Source organism: Schistocerca serialis, chromosome 9 (genome assembly GCF_023864345.2).
Source record: "Schistocerca serialis cubense isolate TAMUIC-IGC-003099 chromosome 9, iqSchSeri2.2, whole genome shotgun sequence".
NCBI lineage: Eukaryota > Metazoa > Arthropoda > Insecta > Orthoptera > Acrididae > Schistocerca > Schistocerca serialis.
The window spans coordinates 494,048,572-494,076,201 of NC_064646.1; the positions used below are offsets into that span (position 1 = coordinate 494,048,572).

At 44.8% G+C, this 27,630-nt stretch overlaps 1 protein-coding gene and 1 non-coding gene across 2 annotated transcripts in view; one reads left to right on the forward strand and one right to left on the reverse strand.

Moving 5' to 3' along the window:
* The window catches only part of LOC126419734 (UNC93-like protein), a 265,867-nt gene that overhangs the window by 77,119 nt on the left and 161,118 nt on the right, over positions 1-27,630 (reverse strand). Inside the window, exon 5 of the mRNA XM_050086912.1 lies at positions 19,929-20,197. Coding sequence (XP_049942869.1) covers positions 19,929-20,197 — 269 coding nt within the window. The remainder of the gene's footprint in view (positions 1-19,928; positions 20,198-27,630) is intronic.
* On the forward strand, positions 2,500-2,583 carry Trnas-gga (transfer RNA serine (anticodon GGA)). Its single transcript is given in 2 exon segments — positions 2,500-2,539; positions 2,549-2,583. It is a non-coding gene; the product is annotated as a tRNA-Ser (tRNA).

The following is a 27,630-nucleotide window of genomic DNA, read 5'->3' on the forward strand; positions in this document are numbered from 1 at the left end:
AATATATTATACTAGAACTGACATGTGATTACATTTTCACGCAATTTGGGTACATAGATCCTGAGAATCAGTACCCAGAACGACCACCTCTGGCCGTAATTACGACCCTGATACGCCTGGGCATTGAGTCAAATAGAGCTTGGATGGCGTGTAAAGGTAGAGCTGCTCATGCAGCTTCAACACGATACCACAGTTCGTCAAGAGTAGTGACTGGCGTATTGTGACGAGCCAGTTGCTCGGCCACCATTGACCAGACGTTTTCATTTGGTGAGAGATCTGGAGAATGTGCTCGCCAGGGCAGCAGTCGAACATTTTCTGTATCCAGAAAGGCCCGTACAGGACCTGCAACATGCGGTCGTGCATTATCCTGCTGAAATGTAGGGTTTCGTAGACATCCAATGAAGGGCAGAGCCACCGGTCGTAACACATCTGAAATGTAACGTTCACTGTTCAAAGTGCCGTCAATGCGAACGAGAGATCGATACGTGGCTGCACGATCCGTTACAGCCATTCGGATATGATACCTGTCATCTCGACTGCTAGTGAGACGAGGCCGTTGGGATCCAGCACGGAGTTCCGTATTACCCTCCTGAACCCACCGATTCCATATTCTGCTAACAGTCATTCGATCTCGAACAACGCGAGCAGCAATGTCGCGATACGATAAACCGCAATCGCGATAGGCTACAATCCGACCTTTATCAAAGTCTGAAACGTGATGGTACGCATTTCTCCTCCTTACTCGAGGCATCACAACAACGTTTCACCAGGCAACGCCGGTCAAGTGCTGTTTGTGTATGAGAAATCGGTTGGAAACTTTCCTCATGTCAGCACGTTGTAGGTGGCGCCACCGGTGTGAACGTTGTGTGAATGCTCTGAAAAGTTAATCGTTTGCATATCAGAGCATCTTCTTCCTCTGAGTTAAATTTCGCGTCTGTAGCACGTCATCTTCGTGGTGTAGCAATTTTAACGGCCAGTAGTGTATAACGAATACAGTGGAGTGGTGTGGTCGGCCGCCGCTGTTGGAGGTTGCGAGCCCCTCCCCAGTTGGCTTTCCTGACAGGACGATAGCACGCTAGTCTAGGACTGAGGAGCGGAGGATGTAGGTCATCCGTCGAAGGCCAACCCCTGTTCAACTGCCGTCAGACTGCTTCTGGTCACTGCGTCGCAGTCGTGGCTGAAAACCCGGGACACAGTAGGAAGGGCTGTATCCAGTTGGGGTACCCAGATCGTCCAATAGTATGGAGGATACAAATAAGTCCCGAGATGGTTCTGCGCTGTAACGGGGCTGTCTTGCTCACTGCCACACTGCCACAGCTTACCACCGTGAACGTGAAGCAGGATGTTTGTTGCAAGATGTTCGGCGACCGAGTGTTGTCATTTATTGTACATCTTCGTAATGAATATGGTGCAGTCCTTTCCGTCTTTGAAGACCGCAGCAACTGTATTCACAGGACTGATCGCATTCGTTCCTGACTTGACAAACACCCTATTGTAACTCACTAAATCAACCGATCTTAGGCCGCGCGGGGTAGCGGAGCGGTCTGGGGCGTCTTGTTGTGGTCCGCGTGGCTCCACCCGTTGGGCGTTCGAGTCCTCCCTCGGGCAAAGGTGTGTGTGTCGTCTGTTTAAGTTAGTTTAAGTTAGATTAAGTAGTGTGTAAGCTCAGTAGTTTTGTCCCATAAGACCTCACCACAACCGGCCGGAGTGGCCGTGCGGTTCTAGGCGCTACAGTCTGGAGTCGAGCGACCGCTACGGTCGCAGGTTCGAATCCTGCCTCGGGCATGGATGTGTGTGATGTCCTTAGGTTAGTTAGGTTTAATTAGTTCTAAGTTCTAGGCGACTCATGACCTCAGAAGTCAAGTCGCTTAGTGCTCAGAGCCATTTGAACCATTTTGAACCTCACCACAAATTTCCAACCGATCTTAATCGCATAGTAAATATCTGTAACTGTTTGGAACTGCAGGTCAGACTTAAGAATTCAACATTCTCACAATTTTGTATGTCTACAAAATCTAACCATCCATACCTCAAGAAAGGTGTGGGCATTATTCCACAGCGAATTAAGGCTTTTATAAAGGCTAACACCGCTCCTAAACAGTAGCGTAATGCCTCCCAGTGGTAACTAAGTTTTGTCTGGTGTGCTATCGAATGGTGAATCAGTCAGAAAAATAAACATAAGTTGATCTGAATGTATTCCTCCACACAGAACTTAGAAGAAGAGTGTTCTACCAGCACTATAGACAAATTAACCTACCCCTCACTATTGAAAGTAAACAAATGATCGTAACTTCGTGCCACTTGCGTGGCTGAAAAAGGAGACTTTGAAGGTCACTTTGCCTCAGTCACCTCGCTGTTGCATTCAGCAGAGTGCAACCAGGAAGCGACTGAAAAGGATGGTGCCATTGCAGTTGCGTGGTGCGTTCGGTCGTTCGCTTGTTGCAAGCGGAAGTCAGTGCCACCGAGACTATGTCCTTTGTATGGGGATGCTGTTGGCCGGCCTTTGTGGCCGAGCGGTTCTAGGCGCTATAGTCTGGAACTGCGCGACCTCTACGGTCGCAGGTTCGAATCCTGCCTAGGGCATGGATGCGTGTGATGTCCTTAGGTTAGTTAGTTGTAATTAGTTCTAAGTTCTAGGGGACTAATGACCTCAGAAGTTAAGCCCCATAGAGCTCAGAGCCATTTTTTTCGAATCCTGCCTCGGGCATGGATGTGTGTGGTGTCCTTAGGTTAGTTAGGTGTAAGCAGTTCTAAGTCTAGGGGACTGATGACCTCAGATGTTAAGTCCCATAGTGCTCAGAGCTTAGAGCCATTTGATGCTGTTGTGAGCGATGATGCTGTAACGGACTGGCGCAGGAAGTTCAGGATAGACTGAAGGGCGGTCTAGGATGACATTTAGATACGACTGGTGACCTTGTGCGAGATATCGGCTCATAATTTCCGCACTTTCTGAAGCACAACTCTCTTTAAGACTGTCACTGAAAGAGTAGGTTACTATAACTTTTGGCCATGGTGGGTACCAAAATGCCGAAAGGAATTTTCACAAAACTGAAAGGATGCGGCGAGCTTTCACATTACGTCAGCAGTAGCATGAAGGGGGGGGGGGGGGGGGGGACGAATATCTGAAAACAGTCGTGACTGGGATGAGACATAGGTTCAGTGCGTGAAATATGGAATTAAAGAACAGTCCAAACAGTGGATACACACTCATTCTCCCAGTAGGCTCAGAAAATTCAAGCTGACGCTGTCAAACTGCAATATAATGGTTACAGTTTTTTGACTTTTGAAATCAGATTTCACGAGAGTAACGCTTGACAAGTAGTGACACTACTGGCTTACTGTTAGACTCTTACGAAATCTGGAGGGTGAAACCAAGACAGACGGTGCGGGATGATTCGTTTTCCACGCCAATGCACGACCCCACACCGTGAGTCAAATAAAAAAAAAAAAAAACGAAGACTTTTTAACTGGGAGATCTTGCAACATTGTATCCTTAATCCGGATGTGGCCCAAGCGACTTTCATCTCTTCCCCAAGATGAAGGCCTGGCTGGCTACTCAGCTCTTCAAGACCGACGATGAACTCAGATATGCTGCCAACAATTTGCTGAAGTACTTGGTGGTTCCATTCTTTGATAAACGTTTGAATATTGGTGGCGACTATGCGCAGAAGTAAACCTGACACCTCAGAGCGATTCCTTGCATACTAACAGTACAAAAATGACTATCAAAATTTCGTGCCATGTGTATTTTCGGTAGAAAATAGACTTCAAAGAGAGGCAATCTTGCAACACTGCAGTTACATATGTGACAAGTATGTTTATTCAGTACAGTTAGGGCAATGGGTAGAGTTTAGTACTAGAATATTCGGGTTTGAGAGTTCTACTCTGGTATAGGCGTTCTTAGTTTCATTAACTGTGTGAAAAGGTAATGTGTTACCCGTCACATATCTATTTGGTTCGTTGTTCTTCTCTGAACACGATTTTCTTTAACATATTTATTCAATATATGATTACCGATATCCGAAATGGGAAAGAGTGATAATTTGAATTCTTTTCTCCATATGTGCACCTCCTAGTACATTAGATTCCTATGTCCAAATTCGCAATGTTCTATGTTTTGTTTTGACTGGATAATACGTGAGAGTGTCGTCTTCACGGAAGGGATCGTAGATGAAACGTGTAAGGTCACTTGCTTTGTCAGTAGTAAAACCAAAGATGTTCGAAGTACTGAGTGGAATGTCTGGACAATGGTTGACCAACATGTTACCAGAGCAGTCCGCCACCAGCGACGAGGTTCTGGCATGTCCTGGCATTCTGCCAGACAAAGGTATGCATGTGACAGAGGTATGCATGTGAAATACTTACGAGAGTAGTTAGAAATTATGATTTCTGTTTTCAGGACATCAACAATGAATAAGATATGGGACGAGATTTTAATAATTTTAAGATATATTTAGGCAGGCAAATTTTGGGGACGTTGATTACATTTTCCAGGCCAACGGTCATGTAAGTTGAATTACTGCGAGTGTTAATTTTAAAGTGAAGATATTTAAGTAATCCGTGTGCAGTTTTTGATTAACCTTCCTAATACCGAATGTTTTTTGATGCACTGGGTACCACTGGAGACTCTAGTGATCCCACGAGATTATTAATAAATGTTTAATATAATCACATTCCTTATGTTTTCCACTTCGTAGAACTTGATGATTGTCGCGTGCACATGAATGAAAATGTATTTTTTTTTTAAATCGGTTATTTCAGTAATAGTTTCAAACGATTTTTATGAAACTGCAAATATTTATGATTAAATTCCAAAGCGAGTATTATGAGATGATATTTAGGGAAAGAAATTTGCCGAGTGGTTTTTACACACACAAGTTTTTATACACAGAATATCCACATTCTGAACACAAATCAGAGCATTTTCTATCCACGAGCCTTTCACAAAATGGGTACAGTCCTCTTCCTTCATGTGTAGTGTTGACAAAAGTAGCGGGGAACTAATATCGTCTGGTTTTCTACCAATTAGACGCTTTCCTAGTTTGATGAGGAATATCTGCCTCTTGTAGATAGTCCTTTCTGCTCAGCCTGGTGTAAGATGCAGTCATATTATAAACGCATTCTGTGCATTAGTATCAATTATGTTTTAAAATTATATAAATTGTCTGTTCTTCCTTTTTGTAATGTGCGTTGTAACCAACTTGGCTATTGTGTGTACTCCTGATTTTGTTTTACTAGAATCTGGCTTTGTTACTTCATGATTTTCCACTTTCTCCCTTAACTACATTGTACTAAGTGAAGTTATAATTTTGATCGTTCTTGGACAATACGAAACAAATGACGCATGCTGTTGAAACCCAAACATGGGTGAATATTTGACTCGACCTTCGGTATCAGTGAAAGCTTCTAGTAGTTCTCCTGATTGTTCCTAAATATGTGAGATCTATTATCGAAAGTGCGCTCACCAAACTAAGGCTTGTGAAAACATTTCCAGCTGTTTTAGTACGCTAAGCCTTTCTCCATATCCAAAGCAATTCTTTTACACTGACCAACTTCACGTAATTCTTTTTTTTTTTTTTTTTTTCGTCCAGTGTAAACCTACATATTGAGAACGTAAAATGTTGCACTATCACATATAGCCCATAACTTCAATCCGTATTTTCCTGGTTTTGAAGGAATATATTGCCAAAATTGACATCTACCACGAAATGTTACCAGTTGTTCATCAATAGTTACGTTGGTATGAGGAACATAAGAGCCTTTACCCACGTTTCAGATATTTCTCTGATGGGAGCCAGCTTGTCAGGGGCACGGTTGCGAAGTCTGACATTCACGTCATCACACAGTGTGCGTCTTGATATTTGGGTACAACGAATTTTATCCATTGATTTACTAAGATAGACCCATCGTCTTTATTTTATAGATGTGTAATTGCTTCATTATGAGCCCTGTAGGCTTGTGATAGGATCAGGACACTGATAATGCATTTCATTTTAGCGTCATCTACTGGATTTAATCTACTACTGTAAACAAGACTTCCCACTTTGTTAGTCCACTTTAGTATTTCATCAACTATGTTCTTCCTAAGAAACAAGTGAAAAGCTGATTCTATGGTGTTCGCATTTCTTATGGCGAATTTTGTTGGACCTGGCTGTATTCGCATTATGTTGCATTTTTCCTTTCTTCCGCGTCTTTTCACTGTGCTTGTTTGTGGCACACTTCTTCTTTGTGTTTTGGCCTATGCCAAACACATAAAGAGTATACACCGTAGCACCAGACGATACCGCGCGCATGTAGTATCGAATAATACAATAAGTACTTAACTATAGAAGTCAGAAGTATGTGTCGCTTCCTTTACAGGCCGGACGTTTGCACTGCCCAAATGTTCTTCAGGAATATACTCTTCTCCGACGCCTATTTCTCCATCACTACATGAGACATTAGAATCTGTATCGCTGATATCACTATTTGATTCTCCAGAGACAGGGTTATCTTGTAGTCATATTTCGAGCACTTCCTTTCCGGAAAGGTGATGAGCAAATGCAACAGACACGGATCTAGTCTCCCCAAGCATATGAAGTCCTGTCAACAACTGCACTTTCCAATAGCATTTCCCAGAAAGTATTAAAGCAAGTACAGCGACAGTTATAACATTAGTGAATTATAAAACCCCAGGAGAGAAGTGGGGTGGTATATGACCCCTGTGGTATTCTGTAGTTCTATCATGATTTTCTGGAAAACTAAATATATTGAAAAACTTATGTTATTGCATTATGAAACTAGTACTTATTCCCGGAAAGTCCTATTTTTTCCTAATTTTTAGGAGTACAGAACGGGGTTTATTTTAGAGAAAATTACACTCTGGGTCTCTAGAGACCCTACGGTGTAGTAGGAGGGTTAATTTGCATCTGGTGAGTAAACTATGAAACAGCCTTTGTCTCAGGGTGCTATACAGACAAAGGAGAACGGAAGTACTTGATTTAATGTAAATCAGTAATCATTTCTTATTTAAATCATGTTGGATAATTAAAATTTGTGTCAGTAGAAAGATTTATCGAGGTAATGATGATTTAACTTAGTAACATTTCGTGTGAAATTCTTTTGATTTTTGGTACTCCGAAAGAGAGTAAAAGTAAGTTGTTAACCATTTACCAGCTGCTCCATGTGGGTCACACTACGTTCGGAAATGAGCCTGAATGCTCTGGATTTTAAGACAGATTTAAGAGGAAAAGTTGCGTGCGTGAAATATAAAAAAAATATCATTACCGTGTGAAGCTAACTTGGTCATTTCATATGATGGTGAGTACTATTAGCGTCAGAGGAAAAACAGAACACAAAATATGTTGCCACAGTAATTATAACAATAAACATTTGACGTGTGAAATTGTGTTAAAATTTTAATTGTTGGTAAATAGGACTGATAGAGGTATATAAATATATTTCTTTTTCTGTTATTTGTATGTGGGTTCACAGCTGGTTTGGAAACCAGATGTTGTTGTGGTCTTCAGTCCTGAGACTGGTTTGATGCAGCTCTCCATGCTACTCAATCCTATGGAAGAGTCTTCATCTCCCAGTACCTACTGCAGCCTGCATCCTTCTGCATCTGCTTAATGTATTCATCTCTTGGTCTCCCTCTACGATTTTTACCCTCCACGCTGCCCTCCAATACTAACCTGGTGATCCCTTGAGGCCCGCATCTCGTGGTCGTGCGGTAGCGTTCTCGCTTCCCACGCCCGGGTTCCCGGGTTCGATTCCCGGCGGGGTCAGGGATTTTCTCTGCCTCGTGATGGCTGGGTGTTGTGTGCTGTCCTTAGGTTAGTTAGGTTTAAGTAGTTCTAAGTGACTGATGACCATAGATGTTAAGTCCCATAGTGCTCAGAGCCATTTTTGATCCCTTGATGCCTCAGAATATGCCCTACCAACCGATCCCTTCTTCTAGTCAAGTTGTGCCACAAACTCATCCCCAATTCTATTCAATACATCCTCATTAGTTATGTGATCTACCCATCTATCCTTCAGCATTCTTCTCTAGCACCACATTTCGAAACCTTCTACTCTCTTCTTGTCTAAACTATTTATCGTCCTCGTTTCACTTCCATACATGGCTACACTCCATACAAATACTTTCAGAAACGACTTCCTGGCACTTAAATCTATACTCGATGTTAACAAATTTCTCTCCTTCCGGAACACTTTCCTTGCCATTGCCAGTCTACATTTTATATCCTCTCTGCTTCGACCATCATCAGTTATTTTGCTCCCCAAATAGGCAAACTTATTTACTACTTTAAGGGTATCATTTCCTAATCTAGTTCCCGCAGCACCACCCGATTTAATTCGACTACATTCCGTTATCCTCGTTCTGCTTTTTTTAATGTTCATCTTATATCCTCCTTTCAACCTCGTTTTGCTTTTGTTGATGTTCATCTTATATGCTCCTTTCAACCGGATATTGAATCAAAACGATTTGATATTAGGCAGTTGATCAGTAGGTCAATGATTCTGTGGTACAGTCTTATGGGAGAGAGTGAGTGTGGGAGTTTAGTAGCGGACGTCCTGAGTCCACAATAGTGCAAAGTAGAGTAGAGATTTAGGAGATTATGGAAATTTTATAATGTTACCGAAGAATCATATCCTGTGGACGCTGGCTAAAGTTATAAATTGTAAGATTTTTTTCTGGAAACTCTGAGAATAAATTTGAATCATTCAAATATTATGTCAGTTGCACAGGGCGTAACTATCGATGTGATTGGTTGTCAGTAACATTATGATTACAAGAACACAGTACGATACGTGGCCGTATGTACCACTAAGAATACGAAGTCAACTTGCTCGTCAAATCACAAATCTGTTGGGCCTGGCTGCTAGATATGCCGGGAGAGTAGTACTTTCTCAATTGAACTGGCAGAATAGGATAATAATATCACATACGAAAACAGTTCTTCGTGTTCTACAAAATTGTATTTATTTGGTTACGCACCAGCTTTCGCCTTCTTAGACCATTTTCAGGTGACAACCGAATATCGCAAACACAGACAAAACTGACGTGAAAACACACAAACATTGTTTGTACAGAAGACACAAAAATGACGCGGAGATTTTACATGGATATTATTTCGTTTTTTATCTCATACAACCAGCTACATCAGCTGGAAAAGGCGTAAACAAAGTTATTGTTTGGAGACACATTTAACAACTGATTAGAAATAAAGCGAATTAACAATTTGAATCCGGTGTTTATAGCGAATACTTAATTTAACAAGGGAAGAAAGAAAAGTTAGTCTCGTTAGTTAATACGAAGTGCTGTGTCATTTGTTTCTTGTATTTCTGTTTTCCTCAACAGAATGCAACGCTTCAAATTCTGTGTCATAGGAATGTGAGCCGTGCGTGGTTCGTGTTCGTGCCGTATCTCATTTGACATCCTGTTTCTAGTGTGCTTCCACCTCGTTATGTTAGTTTCAATTACTGGTGTCACTGAGTTTCCTCCCTGCCTGCCCGTGAGCGGCAGCAGCGGCGCTTATCGATATAAGTCCTGGCTTATTATCTTTTGTTGAGTGCTATTACTTCCTGGTTGTCGTGTGTTGTGAGTGAGTTCGGATCTGCCAGTGAGTTGGGAGGCGCTAGCAGTGCAGTTTGGACCTGGCAGTGTTTGACGCGGCTGCAGTGAGGTCCGGACAGCCATAACTCGCCCGATGGTTGCCGATACACTCGAGTGCGGACCACCTTGGTTGGTCGTCGGTCGGAAGTCTTGGCGGCCGACGTGTGTGTTGGCCGGCGATCGCTTATGGGTTGCCTGCGTGTGCCGACTCGTGATTCGTCCCTGTTACTGCACAGTCGCTGCCGTTAGTATTTTCTAGTCCTTCGTGCAAGTGTTCGTGAAACTGTGTGTAACTTGTGATGTCGACTGCTCAGTTATTTTAGTGCTGTCTTCGTGCTGATGTGTGGAGTCGGTCGGTTGGTGTGGATCAGCCAGGAAATCTATGCGCGGCGCAATGGGCCGGGCCAGCTGGCGGTCTCTACGCAGTGTCGGAGTGTGTGGGAGCTGTTCCGATTGCTACGAGGTTCGTGGCTCGCCGACCCAGGGCACCAAAGTTGAGTGGTGATTTCATTACCGAAGCCAGTCTGTTCACATTGTGCCGTTGGTTTTCATAGTTGGCTGGTGGGGGTATTCCCGTGAGCAACAGCGAGTGTTCGAGTTGGCGAAAGTTTGGCCATCATCCGGTGGAGTTTAACTGTATTTTGGTTATTTGAAGTACAAGTGCACCAGCGGAATTTTCTGCCTTGTGGCCGTTAGCGTTCAGGTTACCTGCCCTGGCCACTGACATAAAATTCAGGCAGTGTGCTTTCCTCACTGTGTTGTCGCGGTCCAACACGTGTGTGTAGTTTTGACAGCTTATGCATACTTGGTTGTGGGCGGCTACGTCTTTTACTTTTTGGCTTTGGAGTCCCTTGTGTACTGGTCGGGTGCAAAGCAAGTCATCTTGTCGGTGGGTCCGTTGACTGTCATTTGGTTGGGTTGCCGACGGATCGGATATAGTTGGACCGACTACCTGTCTCCCCTAAGAGAACGTTAATATTTCAAGTGCAGACCGACCCCCGGAAACTTCCGAACGTCGCTGGCTGTACTGCCTTTTGTTATTGGTGTTTGATTGTGTGTTTTAATGTCTCATAGCCCATGGTTTGAATTTGTATGCTTTTCATTGGGTTTTAAATAATGGGCCTTCAGCCGCTTTAAAATTCAAAGTTCCTTACTTGTCAAGTCTTGCACTGTTTGGGCCTTCAGCCTCATTTAAAATATTTTCTTTTCATAAAGCTTTGGGCCTTCTGCCCTTTGAAAATTCATTGTAGTTGTGTTTTTCAATCATGGGCCTTCAGCCGTCTTAAAATTAAAATTCATTACGTATGGAGATAGTAACTGTTATCAAAGAACAGATACCATTGATGACTGTGCAGCTTCTCTACAATAATGATAATTAGTCCAAAACCTCAGCTGCCGACAGGTGTTGTTAATATACCTCGATGGGGACAGCTGAAAATGTGTGCCCGACCGGGACTCGAAGCCGGGATCTCCTGCTTACATGGTAGACGCCCTATCCATCTGAGCCACCGAGGACACAGATGAATAGCGCGACTGCAGAGAGTTATCCATCGGTTATGCCAGCATGATAGCTCAGCGTGTTCGGTCAGAGGGTTAGCTGCCCTCTGTAATAAAAAAAAACTGAGTTAATGGATCATCAACCAACTGAAACGGGTGTCTTTCTACGTCCCCCCCCCCCCCCCCCCTCGAGCAGATGCAACGAACTAAAACAAACAAAAATAAGATTAAAAAAAAAGATGGACAGAGCGTCTGCCATGTAAGCAGGAGATCCCAGCTTCGAGTCCCAGTCGGTGCACACATTTTCCGCTGTCCCCATCGAGGTATATTAACACCTGTCGGCAGCTGAGGGTTTCAATCATTAAATTCCTTACTTGTTAAATCTTAGATTGTTTAGGCCTTCAGCCTCATTTGAAATATTATTTAAGGATAAAACCTTGCGCTTTCTACCTTTTGAAAATGTATTGTAAATGTATTTTAAATCATGCGCCTTCAGCCGTTTTAAAAATTAAAGAGGTTGTGCCCTTAAGCGATAAGATTGAGTGACATATTCAGTCGATAGTTAAGCTCAGAAATTTGCGCTGTAATGTTTGGGCAACTAAATGATGTTATATGTGTTCCAGTTCAGCTGACAGTCGCTCATTTTTTGGTCCTTTCCGATAATTCCAACCACCTGTTCTGTCGTGCGGAGTTAACCAGGTGTTTCAGAATGGTTTTCTGTTAAAACATGATCGGTAAAAGTAGAATCATTCTTCCATACTCTTCAGCGTTTCTCTTTTTCCCCTTTTTTTAAATAAATTTGTAGTTAAAAATAATAGATTTACATTGTAAGTTCATCTTATTTGTCATCAGTTTCATCAGTTACTAAATGTATCACCACATGAAAACTTTTTCTTCTCTTTTCTGGCTAATGTAATTATTCATCCGCGACAAAAATTGTAATGTATCTCAGCACAAATAATATCTGTGTAAGACGCACATCACTTTTCCTGTATCTGTGACATTCAGTTTGTGGTATCATCCAGAGATCATGGTGCCACACCAGAGTTGGCAACGCGCACCGATACCACAAATATTAACGAGGTCTCACTGCTGTGAGGAGCTGAGGGAGACAGACGCTGTCCCTTAGTACAGCAGCACCCGGTCAATGTAGGGCGAAGGATGGCAGTGCTCCGCCAGTTCACGGTCTCAGCTGAAGCAGTCAACATGACTGAGTAGGACTAAGTCTCAGATGAAAATGCACTTTTGTAAATGTAAAATATTGTACTTCAAGAGAACAGTTTGTTAATTATTGCATCAGTTGAGGCTTTAATAGCCAGTGACAGTTGTAAATTATCAATCACTCCTTTCGCAAAGGATTGTGTCAAGTTTGGTAAATAAGTACTGCAGCCTACATCCTTCTGAATTGCTTAGTGTATTCATCTCTTGGTCTCCCTCTACGATTTTTACCCTTCACGCTGCCCTCCAATACTAAATTGGTGATCCCTTGGTGCCTCAGAACATGTCCTACCAACCGATCTCTTCTTCTAGTCAAGTTGTGCAACAAACTCCTCCCCAATTCTATTCAATACTTCCTCATTAGTTTTGTGATCTACACATCTAATCTTCAGCATTATTCTGTAGCATCACATTTCGAAAGCTTCTATTCTCTTCTTGTCCAAACTGTTTATCGTCCATGTTTCACTTCCATACATGGCTACACTCCATAGTAATACTTTCAGAAACGACTTCCTGACACTTAAATCTATAGTCGATAATAAATTTCTCTTCTTCAGAAACGCTTTTCATGCCATTGCCAGTCTACATTTTATATCCTCTCTACTTCGACCATCATCAGTTATTTTGCTCCCCAAATAGCAAAACTCCTTTACTACTTTAAGTGTGGCCGGCCGGAGTGGCCGCGGTTTTGGGCGCTACAGTCTGGAGCCGAGCGACCGCTTCGGTCGCAGGTTCGAATCCTGCCTCGGGCATGGATGTGTGTGGTGTCCTTAGGTTAGTTACGTTCAATTTGTTCTAAGTTCTAGGCGACTGATGACCTCAGAAATTAAGTCGCATAGTGTCGCATAGTGTCTCATTTCCTAATCTAATTCCCTCAGCATCACCCGATTGAATTCGATTACATTGCATTATCCTCGTTTTGCTTTTGTTGACGTTCATCTTATATCCTCCTTTCAAGAGATTGTCCATTCCGTTCAGCTGCTCTTCCAAGTCCTTTGCTGTCTCTGACAGAATTACAATGTCATCGGCGAAACTCAAAGTTTTTATTTCTTCTTCATGGATTTTAATATCTACTCCGAATTTTTCTTTTGTTTCCTTTACTGCTTGCTCAATATACAGATTGATTAACATCGGGGAGAGGCTGCAATCCTGTCTCACTCCCTTCCCAACAGCTGCTTCCCTTTCATGCCCCTCGACTCTTATAACTGCGATCTGGTTTCTGTACAAATTGTAAATAGCTTTTCGCTCCCTGTATTTTACCCCTGCCACCTTCAGAATTTGAAAGTGAACTAATATTTCATATAATGTAGTTTCGATGAGCCATCTCCCAGAGCAGTCAAAGAACCAGAAGTCATGGCCTGAAGATTGTAGTTTCGTGTGGCCATAACACAATTTTCACCTGAAATTGGGAAAGATGAACAATAATGCTGTACCATGTAATATTTCTTAAAACTACAGATCACTTAAGCTTTGAACACAACATTAATTGGTCAGACAGTTCATAAAAATAGTCATGAAGAGTCATAACCACTAAAGAATAAATCAGTTGTCATTGTACAGAAACAACTACAAAACTTAGACTATGAATGTCGATATGTGTAAGATACGAAGAGCGTTCAGTGAGTAATACAACATAGTTCTTTTCCCGGAAGCAGATTGGTTTTATTCGGGACTTCAATACACCATTTTATTATCCACTCTTTTGGCTAACAAAAACCTATTTTTCAACATAACGTCCGTTGACTGTGACGGACTTACGCCGCTATACTGACAGGACCTGCATGGCCGCATGCTATCATTCTACTGGCCGATGTCGGAGGCAACATCGTGCTGCATCGATAACGACCCCATCATACACGTACTGCTTCCTGTGGTATGCATCGTACAGTGGGCCAAACAGATGGAAGTGCGAAAGCAAGCCGGCCGGAGTGGCCGAGCGGTTCTAGGCGCTACAGTCTGGAACGGCACTGCTGCTACGGTCGCAGGTTCGAATCCTGCCTCGGGCATGGATGTGTTTGATGTCCTTAGGTTAGTTAGGTTTAAGTAGTTCTAAGTTCTACGGGACTGATGACCTCAGATGTTAAGTCCCATAGTGCACAGAGCCATTTGCGAAAGCAGGGAACCCAGCGGGCAGACACTGGTGGATGGGTGTGTCAGTACTGTCAACAGAGACATCCGGCTGAACATCCAGATGTTTGCTTGTGATCCGTCGATCACCTCCAGTGAGAATATCCGCACATTCCAACACTACAGGAGCCGCAGCTGTGTGCACGTGGCCGGCGTGTGAGAGGTCGGGCGGGTTTGCGCGACGTCGTTGCGCTGATGGCAGACATCTCACACAATAACACACTGTGCTTTTTTTCACTAGCAGGTCTCCGTAGACATTCTGCAAGCTCCTATGAATATCTGCGATGCTCTGGTTTTCCGCCAAAAGAAACTCAGTGGCAGCTCTCTGCTTAGAACGTACCTCCATCACAGACGTCATTTTCACAGCTACGTATAGCGCCGCCACGTATTGAAACTTCACGCAACTAGAGGAGCTGAAGCGGTAATATTCCACAACGTCGCAAAACAAATTCCGCATTTTTTCAATGGAAATTGGCCGAGAAAAAATGTGTTGTATTACTTATTGAACGCCTCCGCCCCCCCCCCCCCCCTCAACATAATACATTCAGTGAAAGAGGCCAGTTGACAGCATGTTAATGGACTGAGAAGCGTGGAGGAGTGTAGTGTCTGGAAGAGAAGGGAGTCAATGTTGTAAGTTAAAATTTCATATATGGAAAGAAACAAACGATTGTATTCCCATTTCTGTCTTTGCGTTAAACAATTGCATGTGTCTTGTGCAACTCATGCCGTAATTGCTGCATAAAAATTAAAAACCAGGTAACTTATTAAACAGTCTAAAATTATGAAGTAAAAACATACACTTACACTACTGGCCATTAAAATTGCTACACCACGAAGATGAAGTGCTACAGACGTGAAATTTAACCGACAGGAAGAAGATGCTGTGATATGCAAATGATTAGCTTTTCAGACCATTCACACAGGGTTGGCGCCGGTGGCGACACCTACAACGTACTGATATGAGGAAAGTTTCTAACTGATTTCTCATACACAAATAGCAGTTGACCGGCGTTGCCTGGTGAAATGTTGTTGTGATGCTCCTGTAAGAAAGAGAAATGCGTACCATCACGTATCCGACTTTGATAAAGGTCGGATTGTAGCCTATCGCGGTTGCTGTGTATCGTATCGCGACATTGCTGCTCGCGTTGGTCGAGATCCAATGACTGTTAGCAGAATATGAAATCGGTGGGTTCAGGAGGGTAATACGGAACGCAGTGCTGGATCCCAACGACCTCGTATCACTAGCAGTCGAGACGACAGGCATCTTATCCGCACGGCTGTAACGGATCGTGCAGCCACGTCTCGATCCCTGAGTCAACAGAAGGGGACGTTTGCAACACAACAAGCATCTGCACGAACAGTTCGACGACGTTTGCAGCAGCATGGACTATCAGCTCGGAGACCATGACTGCGGTTACCCTTGTCGCTGCATCACAGACTTGAGCGCCTGCGATGGTGTACTCAACGACGAACCTGGGTGCACGAATGGCAAAACGTCATTTTCTCGGATGAATTCAGGTTCCGTTTACAGCATCATGATGGTCGCATCCGTGTTTGGCGACATCGTGGTGAACGCACATTGGAAGTGTGTATTCGTCATCGCCATACTGACGTATCACCCGGCGTGATGGTATGGGGTGCCATAGGTTACACGTCTCGGTCTCCTCTCGTTCGCATTGACGGCACTTTGAACAGTGGACGTTACATTTCAGATGTGTTAATGAAAAAAAATATCCCGCTTCAGTCAGTACAAAACAATAACGGACCACGTTCCTCTCCTTGGGCGTGTACCTCGCTAATCCCGTTATACCTCGCGTTGGTGTCGGGTACGTCTTCACGTGTGGTGGTGGATCCTCTCCACTGTCCTGGTCCTTTCTTATTCTGATACTTACAGGCAATAATTACATTCTCCTACCCGGGACACCCCAACTGGGTGGGGGATCAAGCAAGGCACTCCCTAAAAAATTAGCGTAATATGTTCGATATCTCGGATGTCTCATAAGCTGTGAGTGATGTTCTTGTAGTAAGGCCCAAAAGTCGAGAACATTGTTACTGCCGTCTCGGAAAAGATAAAGCACAGTCAAACCTCCAGTGCCGGCCGTTGTGGCAGAGCGGTTCTAGACGCTTCAGTCTGGAACCGCGCGACCGCTACGGTCGCAGGTTCGAATCCTGCCTCGGGCATGGATGTGTGTGATGTCCTTAGATTAGTTAGGTTTAAGTAGTTCTAAGTTCTACGGAACTGATGACCTCAGATGTTAAGTCCCATAGTGCTCAGAGCCATTTGAACCAAACCTCGAATCCAAGTCCCTGAATTTGCTTTGTTCGGGGATAATACGTCATATCTGGGAGAAGTATTATCCGTGGTTCTATTCCTCCCGGAGGAAGCCGATCATATTTTGGACCAAACGCCATACGTCCGCCGAAGGCGTGCATATCAGGCGATGTTCCTCTGTGTCTATAACATTGCACTGCGGACACAGTGGCTCGACCGCCATATGAATTGCGTGTAACCTGGAACGAGTCACGTATTTACCATTTACCACCTGATACCACAGTGCGCGCGTTCCCGTATCATGGTGTGGGTGGTGCTCTGTACGCCATACCACTGAACACGTAACTGTGGGCGTTGCTGTCCTGGTAGTCGGTAGTTCCATATGTACATAACTGTGTTCCACAAAAAAGGTTCGCATATGGGCAAGCGATGCTGAGATGTGAGACACCGCTACCGGAGCCGAACGAGAAGGTGGAGCCAGTTCGTCGATCAAGGTGCCCGTCAGACTTGTCCAGTGGCGTGTCCACACCTTTATCATCGTGGTTACATAAATAGCCACTGCTCGGTCGCGTACGTGGACTAGTCGAAGACCTCCACGACTACGAGAAAGGGTGAGGGTTTCGTATCCGCCCCTAAAAAGCAGACCTGTGCTCACAAAATATCCTAATGCCGCCAGGATTCGGCTCGCCAACACCACCGGCATAGGAAGAACTTGTGCCAGGTGGGTGGATGCGAGAAGCTAGATAAGTGTTGGCAAAGGTGACCCGTTGTCTAATATCCAGTGCCGTTAACCTGTGACTTCGGACACTCGCGCGAATTTTTTACAGATGTCTGTAGCTCAGTGCTCCCGTGCGTCGAACGTGTGTAGTGAAGATAATTCCTAGGCATTTCATCTTGTTGTCGCCTGTAATGGTGCTACACTTCCTGTCGGGAGTCCTCTCCCGATGTTCATCGCTCCCGACTTTGCCATGTTCAGGCGACTTACCGTTGCCATACAATACAAATTAATCCAATGCAGCGCCGCTCTTGCCTCGTCGCCTAACCGTGCTAAAAACACTAGGTCATCTGCTTATGTTCTGCATATAAACTTGTTGTGCTTTATGGTCATTCCTTGGAGTCGAAAAAAATGGCTCTGAGCACTATGGAACTTAACATCTGAGGTCATCAGTCCCCTAGAACTTAGAACTACTTAAACCTAACTAACGTAAGGATATCACACATATCCATGCCCGAGGCAGGATTCGAACCTGCGACCGTAGCGGTCGCGCAGTTCCAGACTGAAGCGCATAGAACCGCTATTTTTTTAAAGTCTCATTTTTTTCGCTTTTGTTCGTTGCATCTACTAGGGGCGGACGTCGTAAGACATCCGTTTAAGTTCGTTGTTGATCGATTAACTCAGTTTTTTTATTACAGAGGGCTGCTAACCCTCTGACCGAACACGCTGAGCTACCGTGCCGGCTTGAACCGGTCGGCCACACCAGTCGGCTCTTGGAGTCGATTCCGGAGCCCGCAGAGCAGTGGCTTGACAGCGATGGCATACAATATCGTCGACAGCGGACGCCCTTGTCTGACCGATCGTGAGATGTTGATGGGTCCCACCAAGCGTCCATTGATGAGCACTCTGGATGCGGCTCCGTGGAGTAGTCTCATAACGACGGTGACAAAACTTTCCGGAAACTTCATTTGCGTCATCACTTCCGTGAGATAAGCATGGCTCAGCCTGTCAAAGGTCTATCGAAATCTATCGACACCAATGCACCCCGGACAAGACATGTTGATGCCAGTGCGATAACATCGCGGTAGTCGCTGAGTGCCATTTGTATAATCTGAGCTACCGAAGCACGACTGACGCCCCGTCCTCGCAGCTTCACTTCTGCCAGTACCTCGTCTCCTACCTTCCACACTTTACAGAAGCTCTCCTGCGAACCTTGCAGAACTAGCACTCCTGAAAGAAAGGATATTGCGGAGATTTGGCAGCGACAGCCTGGGGGACGTTTCCAGAATGATACCCACATTAGTTCGTTAGTCGATCGTCAACTTCTTAACCTCGACCTGACTTCGACCACGACTCACTGTAGCGTCCTGCCACCACTGTGCTACGCAGTATGGAATGAAGGTACCTGCTACACTCGTAGTGTAAGTAGGCTGTTTAGGATTTATATTGGTTGGTTGGTTGTTTTTGGGGAAGGAGACCAGACAGCGTGGTCATCGGTCTCATCGGATTAGGGAAGGATGGGGAAGGAAGGCGGCAGTGCCCTTTCAGAGGAACCATCCCGGCATTTGCCTGAAGTGATTTAGGGAAATCACGGAAAACCTAAATCAGGGTGGCCGAATGCGAGTCCAGTGTCTAATTTTTTATTGGTAACGCCACGTAGCGCTCTGTATGAAAATCACTGGCTGTACTGTGTGCAGCCTGTGGCTGGTTGGTATTGCTGGAATTTGCTATTGTAGTGTTGGGCAGTTGGCTGTTAACAGCGCGTAGCGTTGCGCAGTTGGACGTGAGCGGCCAGCAGTGGTGGATGTGGGGAGAGAGATGGCGGAGTTTTGAGAGAGGATGATCTGGACGTGTGTCCATCAGAGAGGGTAAATTTGTAAGACTGGATGTCATGAACTGATATATATTATGACTTTTGAGCACTCTTAAGGTAAATACATTGTTTGTTCTCTATCAAAATCTTTCATTTGCTAACTATGCCTATCAGTAGTTAGTGCCTTCAGTAGTTTGAATCTTTTATTAAGCTGGCAGTATTGGCGCTCGCTGTATTGCAGTAGTTTGAGTAACGAAGATTTTTGTGAGGTAAGTGATTCATGAAAGGTCTAAGTTATTGTCAGTCAGGGACATTCTTTTGTAGGGATTATTGAAAGTCAGATTGCGTTGCGCTAAAAATGTTGTGTGTCAGTTTAGTGCTGATCAGAATAAGTAAAGAGAGTAATGTGTGAGTACGCTCAGTTCTGCTGAGCTGTTTGAAAATCAAATAATGTAAGGGGTTTATCAGCACAGTAATTCATTAATTTTTCTAAGGGGCCGTTTCAGGAGTTACAGCGTTGCCATATACCTCTCATTGACGGCCATTTCCTACCGGATATGTGCACGTGAGGAATTTTTTCGTATTGTCAGTATGCGAGGAATCCCACTACGGTGGCAGCGTACAACAAATATCTCTGTCTACTTTGTGTTCTCTTGGGTAGCCAGACGGAGCAGTGCGGGGTACTCACGGCGGCGCCCTGCAGCAGGTAGGCGGGTACGAGGGCGGCCGGCACGGGCAGCAGGTGCGCGGCCAGGAAGCAGGCGGCGAGCGCGTGGCCGGCCAGCAGCAGCCGCGCCGCCCCCAGCCGGCGCACCAGCGGCGGCGCCGCGACGCACGAGAGCGCCGCCGCCGCGAACAGCGCCGCCGCCAGCAGCGGGGCGCGCCCCGGCGCCGCCCCCGGCCACCACGCCGACAGCGCCAGCAGCGGCGCCGGCCCGCCGGACCACGACACCTGCCCTGCGGAGGCGGCACTCAGAGCCCGGCGGGCTACAGGGGGGCGGGGGGGGGGGGGGACCGGGTGGGGAACAGGTCAGAGTAGCCCGGATCAGGACGAACCGGGAACGAATATGTAGGTGGGCAGCGGACACTGGTGACACGAATGGGCGGGACGCCGGTAGACGGTCGTTAGGAGTTTCAGGATAAGAAATGATCAGCTGAACTGTAGGAGGTGGCAGCAGACATATCAGCAGTGTGGATCGGTACGAACCGGGTAGATCGACAGGAACAGGTATGTGGGTACCGAGTCGGTCACCAGATGGGAATCGACCGACTGGAGGGTAGGGAGTAAGGGCGTAGGTAACAGCACAGAGTGGACTGGTAGAGATCTGGTAGAAAGGTATGAGAGGGTATGTAGCTGCATACCAGTCGAGTGGACATTCACATTTCGTGCAGGCAGGTACTACAGGACGGCATGAGAACTAACCAACTGCAGCACAGGAAATGGTGTACACGCGCACTGATATTGGTTGTGTACAAACAGAGTAGATGGACATAAATGAGTGTGTAGATAGCATCATAGAATGTGCAGAAGAGGGGAGATTGAAGAATGCACACACATAAAACGGAGGTGATTATTTCTCCGATGTCACAGATCACTGATTTGCCGTTCGCATCGTCCCCAGGAATGAGCGGTGAGCGCTATTAGGTCAGTCAATGGTGCAATGCAAGTGGACTGAACAGACGACAAAATGCTATGGCGAGGATTGGTTGGGAAACGCGCCAGAGGCAGGAACGTTATACATGGTGGTCCATTGATAGTGACCGGGCCATATATCTCACGAAATAAGCATGAAACGAAAAAACTACAAAGAACGAAACTGGTCTAGTTTGAAAGGGGAAACAAGATGGCGCTATCGTTGGCCCGCTAGAATGCGCTGCCTTAGGTCAAACGGATATCAACTGCGTTTTTTAAAATTGGAACCCCCATTTTTTAATACATATTCGTGTAGTACGTAAAGAAATATGAATGTTTTAGTAGGACCACTTTTTTCGCTTTGTGATAGGTAGCGCTGTAATAGTCACTGTAATGGCCCCCACGTTCACCGGATCTGACGTCATCGGATTTCTTTCTGTGCGGAAAGTTGAAGGATATTTGCTATCGTGATCCACCGACAAGGCCTGACAACATGCGTCAGCGCATTGTCAGTGCATGTGCCAACATTACGGAAGGCGAACTACTCGCTGTTGAGAGGAATGTCGTTACACGTGTTGCCAAATGCACTGAGGTTGGCGAAAATTATTTTGAGCATTTATTGCATTTATGTGGTATTTACAGGTAATCACGGTGTAACAGCATGCGTTCTCAGAAATGATAAGTTCACAAAGGTACTTGTACCAGATTGGAACAACCGAAATAAAATGTTCAAACGTACCTGCGTTCTGTATTTTAATTTAAAAAACCTACCTGTTACCAACTGTTTGTCTAAAATTGTGAGCTATATGTTTGTGACTATTACTGCGCCATCTATGACAAAGCGAAAAAAATGGTCCAAGTAAAACATTCATATTTCTTTACGTACTACACGAATATGTAATAAAACATGTGGGTTCCTATTTTTAAAAAACGCTGTTGATATCCGTTTGACCTATGGCAGCGCCATCTAGCGGGCCAGCCATAGCGCCATCTGGTTTTTCCCTTCAAGCTAGACAAGTTTCGTCCTTTGTGGTTTTTTCGTTTGACGCTCATTTCGTGAGATATTTGGCCCGGTCACGATCAATGGACCACCCTGTATATGTGCTAACAGCATATTACTTCCAATGCAAGAGTGAAACTGCAAACAGCTATACGAGAAGGTGCAAAGGTTTCAGACGCCACAGCCCGGCCAGAAACAGTCATACCACTTTGGGCGCCCGAAGCAACTTCTTCCTCGCACTGCCGAGACAATGCCGCTAGTGGCGTCTCGGGACTTCAGCCCTGCTCTGCAGCCGAGCGACGAATGCAGGTGAAATTCAGGGGATCAGCCTCCAGTACCACCGAAGCTCGCACAGTTGCCACAGAACTAGGTTGGGAATTTGCCAGAACTACTTTACCTTGTACAATAGCGACAGAGCGTTTAGAGCGTCCCAGAGGCGCTGTCTTTGTGAAAGAGAGGCTACAGAAGCTTGTGTTTGCTCTTAGTCATCGATGCTATAGTGTGTCGTTCGTAGAGTGTGGGTCAGGACGGACGCATGATAGAGTTGGTAGCTAGCGCTATGCCTACAACCTGGGAAATAATAATGATTGCATTAATTCATTCTAGACTTAACCTAATTCAGCTCCTTTTGAGGTCGATGGCGTGCTGTGTTTTTCGAGATGAAAATCGACCCCATCGACTCCAAAGGAGGACGGAACAAACTCACAGTTGAAACCGCCCATTTACCATCTACACTATCTACACTACTGGCCATTAAAATTACTACACCACGAAGATGACGTGCTACAGCCGCGAAATTTAACCGACAGGAAGAACATGCTGTGATATGCAAATGATTAGCTTTTGAGAGCATTCACACAAGATTGGCGCCGGTGGCGACACCTACAACGTGCTGACGTGAGGAAAGTTTCCAACCGATTTCTCATACACAAACAGCAGTTGCCGGCGTCGCCTGGTGAAACGTTGTTGTGATGCCTCGTGTAAGGAGCAGAAATGATGAAAGTCGGATTGTAGCCTATCGCGATTGCGGTTTATCGTATCGCGCCATTGCTGCTCGCGTTGGTCCAGATCCAATGACTGTTAGCAGAATATGGAATCGGTGGGTTCAGAAGGGTAATACGGAACGCCGTGCTGGATCCCAACGGCCTCGTATCACTAGCAGTCGAGATGACAGCCATCTTATCCCCATGGCTGTAACGGATCGTGCAGCCACGTCTCGATCCCTGAGTCAACAAATGGGGACGTTTGTAAGACAACAACCATCTGCACGAAAAGTTCGACGACGTTTGCAGCAACATGGACTATCGGCTCGGAGACCGTGGCTGCGGTTACCCTTGACGCTGCATCACAGACAGGAGCGCCTGCGATGGTGTACTCAGCGACGAACCTGGGTGCACGAATAGCAAAATGTTATTTTTTGGGATGAATCCAGGTTCCGTTTACAGCATCTTGATGGTCGCATCCGTGTTTGGCGACATCGTGGTGAACGCACATTGGAAGCGTGTATTCGTCATCGCCATACTGGCGTATCACCCGGCGTGATGGTATGGGGTGCCATCGGTTACATATCTCGATCTCCTCTTGTTCGCATTGACGGCACTTTGAACAGTGGACGTTACATTTCAGATGTGTTACGACTCGTGGTTCTACCCTTCATTTGATCCCTGCGAGACCCTACATTTCAGCAGGATAATGCACGACCGCACGTTGCAGGTCTTGTACGGGCCTTTCTGGATACAGAAAATGTTCGGCTGCTGCCCTGGCCAGCATATTCTCCCTATCTCTCACCAATTGAAAACATCTGGTAAATGGTGGCCGAGCAACTGGCTCGTCACAATACGCCAGTCACTACTCTGGATGAGCTGTGGTATCGTGTTGAAGCTGTATGGGCAGCTGTACCTGTACACGCCATCCAAGCGCTGTTTGCCTCAATGCCCAGGCGTATCAAGGTCGTTATTACGGCCAGAGGTGGTTGTTCTGTGTACTGATTTCTCAGGATCTATGCACCCAAATTGCGTGAAAATGTAATCACATGTGAGTTCTAGTATAATATATTTGTCCAATGAATACCCGTTTATCATCTGCATTTCGTCTTGGTGTAGCAATTTTAATGGCCAGTAGTGTATTTTAGCTTCTGATCTGCACCAATCATGGAGCCCAGTTCTCGTTTTTCGGGTTTAAGCCTTAGGAAACTCTTATCTTCTTCATCTTTCTTGTCCTCCTAAGCATGACTGTGAATTAGAGCCCTGTTCCCTTTTTTCCTTCATTGCAGAGCAGAAACAACTTCTTAAAACGGTGGTAAATTCTTCTATTAGGAATGCTTCCTATTTGCTAATAAAGTAATGATAATAAATATATAAAACCGTCGTGTCTGTCAGTTTGTCTTTCAACACGCAAATCTCCAAAAGCACTAGACGAATTGTCATGGGATTTTCGCAGGGAACTTGGGCATAGTTTGGGAAACAGCATACGCTTCAGTTCACCAAAAATCGGATAATGGAAAAACATATCGTGGTTTAAAGTTTTGCCAAGACCTTACAGTCTCTCCGTCGAGGAACGCGCTACTCTCCAAAATTATTAGACGGTATCTTATGGAGTTTTCACTGGCAACTTCAGCCTAGCGAGGAACACCGTATACGCTATATTTCACCAAAATCGGGTCACCAATAAAAACATATTTATATATATGGTAAAAATGTGTATGTATACGTTCCACATCACCTCGGAAACAACTGCACCCGGCTGCCCCCGTCAGAGGTTTGAGTCCTCCCCCGGGCATGGGTGAGTGTGTTGTCCATAGAATAAAATTCGATTAAGTGGTGTGTACGCTTAGGGACCGATGACTTCAGCAGTTTAGTCCCATAAGGCCTTATCACAAATTTCCAAAACAACTGCACCGATTTCAACCAATGTTGGTATACATATTTACTGTCCGCAAAGAATCGCTGGGGGTATAAGAACCACTCGCCTATGAAAGGCGGAATAGTGGGGATGAAAATGAAGTGTAGACGGTGACGCATGAATACCCAGATTTTATTCTTTCAGTGGTTGATAGCTATAGCACTTAGTGACTTGCAACAAACTTTACGTGTTACTTGAAACCTATACGAAACTTTTTCTTGGTGAGACCCCACCACCGTCGCCTCCACATAGTAATGAAAGGAAAAAGAAAGTTTATCGGTTACTACATTTTCCTTGTTCATTCTCGCATCAGGCATGGCGTTTTAATTTGTTACTTCTTTACTACTAACCGTCTTCACAACACATTTCGCAGACAGTGTTCACATATACCACTGAACGTTCCTATAAAAATACATCACTGTACTAGACGTAGTTCAGGAGACATACGTCATATACACCGTGACGCGTACAAAACTGCCGCATCATGGAGGACGTTTAAATTTATTATTAGTATCCCGCTGAAGCTATTTTGATGAAATTTGGTAAGGGGATAGCGTGAACCCTGAGAAAGTGTGCAGTAGAAGACTCTTATTGGTCTGAAGAATATTACGCGAATTAAGAACAATATTTACTCTTTGACTTTCATTCTTTATCATACTGTATTTCTGTAAATGTTTTTTGGTTGATATGTGCTATGTGATGCTTGTACAATCTTCTACCCTGAGTACCTCTATCGGTTCTCCCTTCTATTCCACTCTTGTATTGTTCGTGGAAAGAAGGATTGTCGGTATGCTTCTGTATGGGCTCTAATCTCTCTGATTTTATCCTCATGGTCTCTTCGCGAGATATACGTAGGACGGAGCAATATATTGCTTGACTCTTCGGTGAAGGTATGTTCTCGAAACTTTAACAAAAGCCCGTACCGAGCTACTGAGCGTCTCTCCTGCAGAGTCTTCCACTGGAGTTTATCTATCATCTCCGTAACGCTTTCGCGATTACTAAATGATCCTGTAACGAAGCGCGCTGCTCTCCGTTGGATCTTCTCTATTTCTTCTATCAACCCTATCTGGTACGGATCGCACACTGCTGAGCTGTATTCAAGCAGTGGGCGAACAAGCGTACTGTAACCTACTTCCTTTGTTTTCGGATTGCATTTCCTTAGGATTCTTCCAATGAATCTCAGTCTGGCATCTGCTTTAGCGACGATCAGCTTTATATGATCATTCCATTTAAAATCACTCCTAATGCGTACTCCCAGATAATTTATGGAATTAACTGCTTCCAGTTGCTGACCTGCTATTTTGTAGCTAAATGATAGGATCTATCTTTCTATGTATTCGCAGCACATTACACTTGTCTACATTGAGATTCAATTGCCATTCCCTGCACCATGCGTCAATTCGCTGCAGATCCTCCTGCATTTCAGTACAATTTTCCATTGTTACAACCTCTCGATACACCACAGCATCATCTGCAAAAAGCCTCAGTGAACTTCCGATGTCATCCAAAAGGTCATTTATGTATATTGTGAATAGCAACGGTCCTATGACACTCCCCTGCGGCACACCTGAAATCACTCTTACTTCGGAAGACTTCTCTCCATTGAGAATAACATGCTACGTTCTGTTATCTAGGAACTCTTCAATCCAATCACACAATTGGTCTGATAATCCATATGCTCTTACTTTGTTCATTAAACGACTGTGGGGAACTGTATCGAACGCCTTGCCGAAGGCAAGAAACACGGCATCTACCTGAGAACCCGTGTCTATGGCCCTCTGAGTCTCGTGGACGAATAGCGCGAGCTGGGTTTCACACGACCGTCTTTTTCGAAACCCATGCTGATTCCTACAGAGTAGATTTCTAGTCTCCAGAAAAGTCATTATACTCGAACATAATACGTGTTCCAAAATTCTACAACTGATCGACGTTAGAGATATAGGTATATAGTTCTGCACATCTGTTCGACGTCCCTTCTTGAAAACGGGGATGACCTGTGCCCTTTTCCAATCCTTTGGAACGCTACGCTCTTCTAGAGACCTACGGTACACCGCTGCAAGAAGGGGGGCAGGTTCCTGCGCGTACTCGGTGTAAAATCGAACTGGTATCCCATCAGGTCCAGCGGCCTTTCCTCTTTTGAACGATTTTAATTGTTTCTCTATCCCTTTATCGTCTATTTAGATATCGACCATTCTGTCATCTGTGCGACAAGAGAAGGAACTATAGTGCAGTCTTCCTCTGTGAAACAGCTTTGGAAAAAGACATTTAGTATTTCGGCCTTTAGTCTGTCATCCTCTGTCTCAGCACCATTTTGATCACAGAATGTCTGGACATTTTGTTTTGATCCACCTACCGCTTTGACATAAGACCAAAATTTCTTAGGGTTTTCTGCCAAGTCAGTACATAGAACTTTACTTTCGAATTCATTGAACGCCTCTCGCATAGCCGTCCTCACACTACATTTGTCTTCGCGTAATTTTTGTTTGTCTGCAAGGCTTTGGCTATGTTTATGTTTGCTGTGAAGTTCCCTTTGCTTCCGCAGCAGTTTTCTAACTCGGTTGTTGTACCACGGTGGCTCTTTTCCATCTCTTACGATCTTGCTTGGCACATACTCATTTAACGCATATTGTACGATGGTTTTGAACTTTGTCCACTGATCCTCAACACTATCTGTACTTGAGACAAAACTTTTGTGTTGAGGTACTCTGTAATCTGCTTTTCGTCACTTTTGCTAAACAGAAAAATCTTCCTACCTTTTTTAATATTTCTATTTACGGCTGAAATCATCGATGCAGTGGGTGTGTTTAATCGATTACTCCGCGCTTTTTGTTGCGTAATGTACAGCTACTACGGAGG